The sequence below is a fragment of the Myotis yumanensis genome, unplaced genomic scaffold (genome assembly GCF_028538775.1).
Source record: "Myotis yumanensis isolate MYYU_CA2020_CCGP unplaced genomic scaffold, mMyoYum1.0.hap1 SCAF_2, whole genome shotgun sequence".
NCBI classification, from domain to species: domain Eukaryota; kingdom Metazoa; phylum Chordata; class Mammalia; order Chiroptera; family Vespertilionidae; genus Myotis; species Myotis yumanensis.
In genome coordinates, this window is record NW_027223753.1 from 56,682,847 (window position 1) to 56,694,552 (window position 11,706).

The window sequence follows — 11,706 nt, forward strand, 5'->3', positions numbered from 1 at the left end:
ACTGGAATGGAACCTGCATCCAGGCATGTGCCCTGACTGGGAATCGAACCACTGACCTCCGTGCATGGGTCGATACTCAACTACTGAGCCACATCGACCAGGCATATTTATTAAAGTAATATTAACGATTTCCACAACATCCCAACATTATATTCATCATGTAGCTATATACTTTTAATTTAATAAGGTATTAAATGATCAGTGTGAATAATTACACCAACCTCTATAGGAGTGCCCTAAGAATAAAAAGAAATTTTTAAAATTTTCTAATTATAAATACTACATAAATATTAACTGCTATAAATTCTTAAGGAGAGAGGAGATAGCTAAGATATAACAGAAATGCTCCAGCCATAAAGGCAAAAGACCTGGATTCAAATTATGTTTTCATTATTTAATGTTACCTTTAATGGACCTTAGTTAAGTCATTTAATAACTCTAAGTAATCATTTTTAATATGTAAAATAGGAAAAAATACAATCTCTCAAAAGGCCTCCAAGAATAAATGAAATAATTCATTATAAAATCTCTAACACAGTGCTGAATTATGGTGGATAATGAATGTTTGGTACAGGGTGGGTAAAAGAGGAGAAAAAAACAGGGGTCCCTTTTGGCTGATCTCATTAGAGAAAAAGCCAAAAGTATTTTTAAAGAACCATAACAGCCATGCCCTTCTCCATTAATAAGAAAAAACACACAAAAATTGCTGAAATATCTTATTAATGCTCTACCTTAGAAAATGCCCTCTTTGGTATACCATCTAATCCATATCAGCATAAAAAGCAATCATTAAAAGCTGTATTAACAATGTAATTTTAAAAACAACAATATAGGCAATTAGTAATTTTTTAATTTATAAAAAAAATTTACCAGAATTCACATTTATAATTCTAATATTTATTACTTGAGAAAGAATTTAAAACACCAGACCAAAAATAAAAAAGTGCACTGGAGGGAACTTAAATAGTAGGAAGGTAGGGCATGAGTAAAGTTAAAATTAACTTGTCTTAGGCAAGACTCTTATCTACTTCTATCTAATAGAAAGAAATGAATTTAAAATTCCCTGGTAAGATCATCCCACCCACAGATACTTAAAGTAGGAATTGGGAAATCTATCCTATATAATAAAAGAGAAACATGTAAATTGACCACCGCTCCGCGGTGCCCACCAGCCAATCAGGAGTAAGTATGCAAATTAACCTGACAAAGATGGTGGGTTAATTTGCATACACAGGTGCTGGGAGGAGAGCAGAGTGGGAGAGCCGGCAGCTTGGGGGAACATGGCTCCCTCGGTCGCTGCACCCCCCCCCCCCCAAGCCGCTGGGCGGAGAGCAGAGCGGGAGAGCCAGCAGAGAGTGGAGTGGCTTGGGGAACTTGGCTCCCCAAGCCACCAGACGGAGAGCAGAGAGGGAGAGCTGGCGGCTTGGAAGACTTGGCAGAGTGGGAGGGAAAACCAAGAGCTCAGGTAGCACCAGGAATTCTGGGAATAGTAGGTCTGGTGGCAGCCCCAGGACCAGAAGCGGAAGCCCAGAGCGCGGGGAGCACCAGGAATGCTGGGAATCATAGTTCTGGTAGCAGACAGATCTTCTAGACAGTAGAGCAAAATGAACCTGGAGCAAGTTACTGTTGCGGTGGGGGATGGAGAGAAAGCAAAGGTAAGAGACATAAGTAAAATCAGAGTGTCTAGGAAAAATTAAAGGGAAAATATCCTAAAACTTCCAGGAAATCTCCACCAATGAAGCAAAGAAAAAAAAAAGCCTCTATTATTCTGTAAGCAACAAACCAAACTGAGTTAGGGTCTCAGACAATTCGCTCATATGATTGCAAAGACAGACAGAAACTCTAAGATGGGAGAGGGCTCCCCTGAGGGCTCCCAGATTGGAGAGGGTGCAGGTCGGGCTGAGGGATCCCCATGTCCCCCACTGCAAGAATGTCGTGCACTGGGCCTCTAGTCTACACTAATAAAAGACAAACATGCAAATTGACCATACCTTCACTATTCCTTAAGCCACGCCCACCAGCCAATCAGAGCAACTATATGCAAATTAACCCAACCAAGAAGGCGGCCGGCAGGAGCATGCAGGAGGCTTGGTTGTCCCAATGATGGAGGAAGTCAAGCTTCCTGCCTGCCGCCTGGCTCTGAGCTCCACTCAAAGCAACAAAGTTTCAATTATAGAAGGTAAATAAACCCCAGATACCTGCTTTCAGCCAGCCGTGGCCACGGAGCTGGAGCAAGCAGGAGTGGGTTGCCCCTGGCGATGGAGGATGCCAAGCTTCCCTCCCGCCCTCCCTGGCCGACTCTGAGCTCCTCTCAAAGGCTACAAAGTTTCAATTATAGAAGGTAAATAAATTCCAGAATAAAAAAAAAAAAAGAAAAAGAAAAAAAGGAGAGGCTGGGAGCTTCTGTTGCTGGGGGGGGGGGGGGGGGGGGGGGGGAGGGCGGGGGATGCTTGGCCAGCCTGAAAACAGCCCTCAGCCCCTCACCCAGACTGGCCAGGCACCCCAGTGGGGACCCTCCACCTTAAAGGGGGTGTGGCCAGCCTGAAAACAGCCATCAGCCCCTCACCCAGGCTGGCCAAACCTCCATGGGGTGAGGGTACCCACTGGGGGGGACTTGACCAGCCTGACAACAGCCATCAGCCCCTCACCCAGGCTGGCCAGGCACTCCAGTAGGGACCCCCACCCTGATCCGGGACACCCTTCAGGGCAAACCAGCTGGCCCCCACCCGTGCACCAGGCCTCTATCCTATATAATAAAAGGGTAATATGCAAACTGACCCTAACAGCAGAACGACTGGGAATGACTGGTCACTATGACACATATTGACCACCGGGGGGCAGACGCTCAATGCAGGAGCTGTCCCCTGGTGGTCAGTGTGCTCCCACAGGGGGAGCTCTGCTCAGTCACAAGCCAGGCTGCTCAGCCACAAGCCAGCCTCTCCCGCCTTCTCAGCAGCGCTAAGGATGTCCGACTGCAGCTTAGGCCTGCTCCCCACTGGCAAGTGGACATCCCCCGAGGGCTCCCAGGCTGCCAGAGGGATGTCTGACTGCCAGCTTGGGCCCAATCCCCCAGGGAGCGGGCCTAAGCCAGCAGGTGGACATCCTCCGAGGGGTCCCAGACTGCAAGAGGGCATAGGCTGGACTGAGGGACCCCCCCGAGTGCACAAAGTTTTGTGCACCGTGCCTCTAGTATATATATAAAACCCTAATATGCAAATAGACTGAACGGAAGAACAACTGAACAACCAGTTGCTATGATGTGCGCTGACCACCAGGGGGCACACGCAGAACATGGCAGGCATCAGCAGCAGGTGGCAGAGTGCAAAAAAGGGAATAAGGAACTGCTAACAATGCCATATAGTTTTTCTTTCCCCACCAACCCCCATGGAGCATTAACAAGGGCACTTCATCTATGCTCTGACAATTTCACATCCTTCCAAGGGCTCTAAGTTAAGAGCTAGAGACTAAGAAGCTGGGACAGCGAAGGTTGGATTTTGGCAGCAGGCAGCAGTACCAACATTAAGTTTCCAAAGGCAATGATAGTAGCTATGCAGTACCTAAGTCTAGACTTCAGCAATTCACAGCTGCATTGTTGTCACTGGACTGGTTTTATGTCATTGTTTTTAGAAATGTCTTCTCTGCTACCTGGTCTTCCTTGTTTCTGACTATTTACAGCTACAACCTTCCCATCAATTTGGGAAGCATACTAATCAATATGCTTTCCATAAATTCCTTTTCTACTTCAACCAGTCAGAATTGTCTTCTGTTGTCTGCAATCAAAACCCCACACTGAGGCATTTAATGATTAAATAAATTCTACTTTATCTAAATTTTTACATTAGTATTGATTGATGTTTTATATAATTTTCCATTATGGTCTTAAGCAAGTTATACATGGTGGTATGTTCTAACAACAATAAAAAAAAAAACTTCAAATTTCCTTATCTTTTTTAAAAACAACACAAAAATGCAAATGTAATAAAACAATCATCTAAGAGTGATTTTTACTAAAGTTCAGAGTTACTCTTTATTATGAATTCTTACCTGTCAGGAATGCCTAGCCTCTTCACACTTCTATAAACAGAAAGTGTATTTGCAACATGTCGATAATTAAACCAGAATCGGGATGTACACACCTAAAGTATTAAAACCAATATGTTATTTTTATGAATCAAAATAAGCCACAAAAGTACAGAATTATTTCTCTTTAGGTAGGATATAGAGATGCCTAAAGAAAGAGTATATCATAATTCAGGCTTAGAAACAGCAAAGCACATAAAGAATTGTCAATAAAACCAATCTCTCTAGAGCAGTGGTTCTCAACCTTCCTAATGCCGCGACCCTTTAATACAGTTCCTCATGTTATGGTGACCCCCAACCATAAAATTATTTTCGTTGCTACTTCATAACTGTAATTTTGCTACTGTTATGAATCGTAATGTAAATATCTGATATGCAGGATGTATTTTCATTGTTACAAATTGAACATAATTCAAGCATAGTGATTAATCACAAAAACGATATGTAATTATATATGTGTTTTCCAATGGTCTTAGGCGACCCCCGTGAAAGGGTCATTCGACCCTCAAAGGGTTGTGACCCACAGGTTGAGAACTGCTGCTCTAGAGAGAGGTCTTTTATAACTAGCATTAAATAAAAAGGCCACTCAGCTTAAGAGAAAAAAAAAATCTTTGGTGAATTCAATCAAATAGTGAACCAACTTAGTTACCCTCAATTTCTGTGACTCTAGAAAGTTCCTGTTTCTAAAAGATTCAATTCTTTAAAATCAAAGACAGTGCGCATAATCCCTTCACAGAATTGGGTTATATAATATTCCTTTTACTCTAGATTTCTTCCTAATTTTAGTTGTGAAAATTATAAAATAGAGCCGTAACAGGTTTGGCTCAGTGGATAGAGCATTGGCCTGCGGACTGAAAGGTCCCAGGTTCGATTCCGGTCAAGGGCATGTACCTTGGTTGCAGGCACATCCCCAGTGAGGGGTGTGCAGGAGGCAGCTGATCGATGTTTCTCTCTCTTCAATGTTTCTAACTCTCTATTCCTCTCCTTTCCTTGCTGTGAAAAATCAATAAAATATATTTTTTAAAAAATTATAAAATAGACACTAAAACATAACATACAAAACAGTTTTATCTGTACATAAGAGAATGTGTTTGCTATAAAGCTGTTAAACTGAACAGAAAACTAGAAATAATGCAAACTAGTTTTACATTTAAAAACTTTACTTGTAGAATTCTTTGCAATTATTTTTATATATTGATATAAAAAATACAAGTTCTAAAGGGACACAAATTGGCATTTTAAAAAAGGATTCCTAAAAATGATATCAAAAGAACTAGAAAAATCTAATGCCGTACCTCAAAAGTCAGGTCTCTTGAGAATCCATTCCAAAAGAGGTAACAGAGATTGGGGTCAGTAACATACCTACCCATCAAGCACCCTTCTACCTCCTACCACATGCCTCTGCTAATAGTGTAAGTACAATAGTTTTGAGACCTGCCAGCACCGGTTTGGCTCAGTGGATAGAGCGTCAGCCTGCGGACTTAAGGGTCCCGGGTTCGATTCCGGTCTGGGGCATGTACCTTGGTTGCGGGCACATCCCCCGTGGGACATGTGCAGGAGGCAGCTGATCAATGTTTCTCTCTCATCAATGTTTCTGGCTCTCTATCCGTCTCCCTTCCTCTCTGTGAAAAATCAATAAAATATATTTAAAAAAAAAAAATAGTTTTGAGACTAGCATAAATGTTCTTGCCCTGCAAACAGAAAGGAACTACAAGTTCTTTTCATTAAAATAAATGTTCAACTTAGAATCCAATAAGAAAAAAACTAAAATTTTTTACTACATAAAAAAGTAAAACTTCATATATGAAAAATAGCATAAAATCCTAACTGAAATGAAAAACTTGAAACAATCATCACACAATAATCCGATTTTGAAAAATAGGCAGAGGATGAGAGCAAGCATTTCATAACAAGAGTATTAAAAATGGACAATAAAACTCTTAAAGATGCTCAACTTCTATCATAATTTAAAAAACACACAGTGATAGGTATCCAAAAAGTCTGGCAATTCATAGTACTGGCAAAAGTGCAGGGAAATGAATACTCATGTTCTACTGACTAAACTAAAATAAACATAAACTAAACTAAATCTTCTAAAAGGGTAATATGCAATATACATCAAGTTTGAAAATGTACTTATCTTTTGATTTACCTCATATCAGTATGCAAAAATATGTATTCAAGGGTTTCCACTATAACACTGCCTGTATGAGCAAAAATCAAAACCAAAAAGCTAGAAACAAAATCACTACCCATCAGTAGCAAAGAATCTACAGGTTCCCTAACTTGAGCAGAAATAGTATAATGTATATCTGAACCAATTGGTAATATGATACAATAAATTTTATTTTCAAAATTTTGATTCACACAAAATTTCTCAGACACATATCTAAGTGAATAGAATGGTATACCTTCATAGAACTTACTTACCAAAACAGCCCAGTTGTTTGTGTGGCCACTTCTAAAGAACTGCTCTGTTTGTTCCTATCAGTCAAATAATAGCAAAAAGATTAGAAGAAAGCCACATTTCCCAGAGTAAAGACTGGTAAAGGACAGTCAAGATCCATGGAGTTTTTACAGTTATAATAACAATAAGTCATCATTATGTAAGTTTATAAAGATGCTAGTTTTTGACCTATGAAGGACCAATAGAGTTTTATTTTTCTGTTAGGGGGCATTATTTTAGGGAGGGGCTGTTTGTTTTTATCCCAGTCATCTCTTCCTTATATGCTTCTAGTTTTCCATTCAGTCTTCCAATTGTGAATGACTTATTTCATATCTTGATTTCTAAACATAATAAGTAGTAACCTTCCTGTTGAAATTTCATTCAATATTCATTCGTCCTCTGCGCTGGGTGCTTCCAATTACTTCATTTGAACTTACCAATATATTTGATTGAGCACATTCTCTGGCATCCTGTCATGTATCACTTCACTAATCTGTTAAAGTGAATCTGAATTATATTTGCTGGCATGGAACATTAAAAACTTCAGCATCCAGATACCTAATGAACATGATTTTTATTATATACTAAAAGAATAATGAATATAAACCATAATGACCTCAGAGCTGCTCCCAAGCAGTGTTACTAGACCAGTCAAACTGCCTGGATCCAAATCTGGGTCCTATTACTTATTACTTGTATAAACTTAGGAAAGCTGTTTAATTTCTCTGCACCTCCATTTCCCCATCTATAAAAATGATGTTACCTGGCTCACAGAATATAGGAATGGTGACTGGAACCTAGTAATTGTATAACTTATGTTAGCTGTTTTAATTTTCAACTGGCAAGAAAATTTCAGGAGGAATGAAATTTCTTAAAAAATCACTCAAATGTGTGTGTGTGCATAAACAGACATACACACATATTTATTTTTAACCATTCTCAACAGCTACCTAGATGCTTTAAAAAAGCAATGTGCGATGGTGCATAAAGCACTGGTTTAGGGATTTGAAGATCTGAGTTTTATAGCCCAGGTCATATCCCTCACCTGCGAGACTCGGGTAAGTCATTCAGCTCTTTAGAGTTGATTTTCCTCAAGCAGAAAATGAGAGCTGAATGTTCTTTCCAGTTCCAAAATTCTTGGATCATTAAGACTTTAGGGGGCATTAGGACTTTAGGGAAAAAGTTGAGATAGCAAAACCCTTTTGTGATTTTTTAGACAATATAGGCATTGCAAAGTTACTCATTCATTCTACATATGATTAGTGGAGCACCAGTTATATGCCAGATTTACTATGTAATATAAAGTGATATAAAAATCATTGAAGAGCATGCTGCTTTCTCTCAAGAATCCGAGTTCAATACAAAAGACAAGCATGCACATTACACAATGTCATTCATTCATTCATTCATTCACTCATCACTTTGTTGGGCGCCATGTGCCAGTCACTGTCCTGAGTGCTCAGAATACAATGTTGGGCAAAAACAATCAGAGTACTTGCCTCCAAAGAGGTTACTATCCAATTTGCTAGACATATTAAGCAGTTGCCAACCTATAAATTCTATTAAGGTAAGATACACAGTATCATGAAAGAGTATAACAGGGGGAAATGACCTAATTTGGGGGGTATGGTGTGGAGAGGTTTAGGGAAGGTTTCCCGAGAGAAGTGACATTTGGGTTAGGATCCAAAAGATGAAAAGAGGAAAGATAGTTCCAGACAAAGGAAATATGGGCCCTAATGGCAGGTGGGGCTTAAAGGTGTTGAGAAACTGAAAAAAGATTAGCATAACTAAAAGTTTGAAAGAGAGAGAGAACTGGGGGTGTGGGTAGGGGCCAAAGTATGCAGGGCTTTGTTTATGGGGTCATATAGAGATTTTGTCCTTTATCCTTAGAGCAATATTAAGGTGTACATTGGTCACATGATCAGACATGCATTTTTAAAAGTTACTCTGGCTGTAGCTTGGAGAATAGATTGCAGGGAAGAAAGAATGACTTGATGTAGACTAGTTAGGGAGCCATTGCACTCCAAGTGAAAAATTGTGGAATAATAGATAATACAAAGCATACATGAGTTATAATCCATGAATGCTATACAAGCTTAATGTACAAATTACAACGGCAATATCAAAGGAAAGGGATAGGGAAAGGTTTTACTGCATCTTACTAAAGGGACAAAAGAATCAGGAGGTATAAAACATGGTAATGTGAAAAAGCACAGTAACAATCAAAAGAAAAAAAGAGTAATGGCATCCAAACTGAAGTGTACAAGATAAATCACTAGAGTAAAGGAGGAAAACAGAACTCCTATTCATATTCGTATTACCTCAAAAATATGCTTTATAAATGTTGAATATATAAATTAGCAGTAGTTCATGAATATATAAATAAAGAGAGAGAGAGATAGAGAGAGAGAGGAAGTGCATGCTCAATATCCGTTTAAAGTTTGGAGTCCACGGATCTAAATTCAATGTACTGAGGTGGTGGGCAGAATGGGTTCCAATATGAAAGCTGGAAAAGTAGACAGAGGCCAGAGCATGATGCTAACTTTATTCGGCATGCAGTGGGAAAGATTCAATCAGAAGAATAACCTGATCAGGTTTACATTTTATGAAGACTAACCTAGCAACTCAAAGTGAGGGGAGTTTGGAAGCCTGGGGGAAACGAGATAAAGTTAATTGCAGTAATTGCACTGGTCTCGGCAAGAAATTACCAGGCCTGCATTAAACCAGTGGTAAAAGCAACTTTAGAAGCTCAGAACACAGAACTTAGTTTTGATTAAAAAGTGCGATAAAGAGAGGTGTTTGTTGTTTGAAGCCCCAGGCTTCCCGCCCAGGAGCAACCGCTTGGGAAATGGGGCAGCCAGAAGGCACGGCTGGGACACAGACCTTCCGGTGCCTGCTGACTACACGGGCCCCTGAAGACGGTGCTAGAAGAGATCTAGGCTGAAGAACGGGGTGCGGTGTTTCTTATCAGAGCGCGGGGGACAGTGAAAGCTTTACGCGAGGCCAGAACGTCCTGCGAGCCAAAACCCAAACACCGCACCCACCCGACTCCCGGCCGAGCGGCGCGCTGCAGTTTAGCAGCAGGAAAGGGCTGCGCTCTGCTCGCCTTTCAGCCGCAGGGCGTGCACACCGGGCGCAGAGGATCGGGTCCTCGCCCCTCTCCCAGAATTTGATTCTTTTAATTCGTCGGTTTAAAAGGCTGCAACAGACTGAGAAAGCCCTGCCCGTGACACCCTCCCACATCCCAGGGAGCCCAGTAAGAGGCGAAGGACTCCGGGAGGCTTCCCTCGGCTTCTGTGTATCGGACATCGGCTGGGCGCTCGCGGCCCCGACCACGCTGTCCTCCCAGGGCCCGGTCGCTCGGAGGGCCTGACTCCTACCTCGATCTGACTAGTGGCCAGGCTGCCGAAGGACAAGAGCAGCAACCCTGCCAGGGCAGCCACAGCTCGGCTAACATAGCAGGTGGCGGCCATGTTTGCCGGCTTCAGCCTCCGGCACCTGGAGGGGGCGGGGCGAGTGCCGTAAAGCAGCGCGGCGGGCTGGCGTGTTTTTGCGACGCCCGCCTCCTCTCCAAGTGGCCAGATTGTCATCTGTCCTCAGATCTGGAGTTTCCCAGGCTTTCTGGGTGAAGATAGAGGGAATCGAACCTTTATCTTTTATTGCATTTTCAATTCGGACATTGTAAAATAAGTATACAAGTTTGAAACACAAGTGTGAAAGGTGAGAAAGACAAACCTGTGATCCCACAAGCTCTCAGAAGCTAATTCCTTTTTTGCGTAGTGCTGCCAATTCTCTGAATATATGAAGCTGGATGTGGTGGGAAGAGCAAGCATGTAAGCACAAAAAGATGATTAATTGGATCTTTTGCAAATAGAAAGATAGGTGGGTGCTGCAACACGTTGAGGCCTATTACTTATTGAAAGTGTGAACATGTAGAAATTAGTTACGTTTTTGTTTCTTCAGTAATTCTGGAGCTAAATCATCTAAAAGACAGTCTGAGGACTTAATAAGGTTGTGTATATTTATTCAATGATTGCCGGGAGCCGGTCCATCCTTGCTGCTTGACACAGTCGCTGCAGAGAAGAAACATCTGCACAGCATATGTTTCAAGGGACCTGGCATATATGGCATACTGTTCTTAATATGTTTGCTCCCTTTAGCACTATGTGTTTTAACCAAGGTCACCTCTCCGAGAAAGGTTGTTTTCCCAGGTAGGGATTTTTCCCTGAAGTTAAGGAGGGGATAAAACCTCTTAACTAAGTGCCAGGCGGGTAGTTAATCACTTTAACTACAAACAATCACCCTTAAGCTACATAATCTTTACTCCCTGGAATGGAGATAAGAAATGCCCTAACCTTTGCAATAGAAATTGACAGGATTAAAATCAACTGGTATAAATACAGATGTAACAAGACAACAAGACAGAGAACCTAGAGAGAGAACCTAGAGACAGGACTTGGCTGGAGATCCTACAAAGAACCTAGGGACAGAACCTAGAGATAAGACTTGGCTGGAGATCCTACACAGAACCTAAAAACAGAACCTATCGAGAGAACCTGGCTGAAGAACCTAGAGAGAGAACCTAGTGAGAGAACATGGCAAAAGATCCTGGACAGAACCTGGCTACAGAACTTGGCAGGAGAACCTGGAGAAGCTGGATGGAGAACCTAGCGAGAGAACATAGCACCAGAACTTGGCTACAGAACCTCTGGTGGGAGAACCTTGCTATGCTGATCAACTGAACGCTGACCCCATGCCATTCCTTCTTTGCTGACTCCGTCCACACCTTTGGGGACCCCTGGACCTGCTGGGGTTGGACCCCAGCAAATGATGTTCATTATATGCATTCAATTTTAAATTCTGTTTTTCAAATAGCACGACATAAACATGTGTTTATGCTGTCTCAACCTGTAAGAATGTATATAGTTTGAGCCAAATTGTTGACAGTTGCCAGGAGGCAACATCTCAATGGATTGAGAAACGCTCCAGAGAATGGCAGTTTTGCGCCTTATTTTTTACATTAGAACCAGAGAAGAACTAAGAGGGTTACATGAAACCCATTGGTGACAGATTAGGGAGGCAGGAGAAAGCAAAGCGGGAACATTTCTGGGACTGGATTAAAGGTAAAAGGAACAAACACATACTTCTTTTACATTGGTGGGTATAGGATAGTTAACAAT

At 41.5% G+C, this 11,706-nt stretch overlaps 1 protein-coding gene across 1 annotated transcript in view; it reads right to left on the reverse strand.

The window, feature by feature from the left end:
• PIGK (phosphatidylinositol glycan anchor biosynthesis class K) overlaps positions 1-10,014 on the reverse strand; it is a 99,868-nt gene extending 89,854 nt beyond the window's left edge. Inside the window, exons 1-3 of the mRNA XM_070405401.1 lie at positions 9,907-10,014; positions 6,511-6,564; positions 4,045-4,136 (exon numbers count right to left, since the gene is read on the reverse strand). Coding sequence (XP_070261502.1) covers positions 4,045-4,136; positions 6,511-6,564; positions 9,907-9,999 — 239 coding nt within the window. The 5' untranslated portion in view covers positions 10,000-10,014. The remainder of the gene's footprint in view (positions 1-4,044; positions 4,137-6,510; positions 6,565-9,906) is intronic.
• Positions 10,015-11,706: the final 1,692 nt, after the last annotated feature.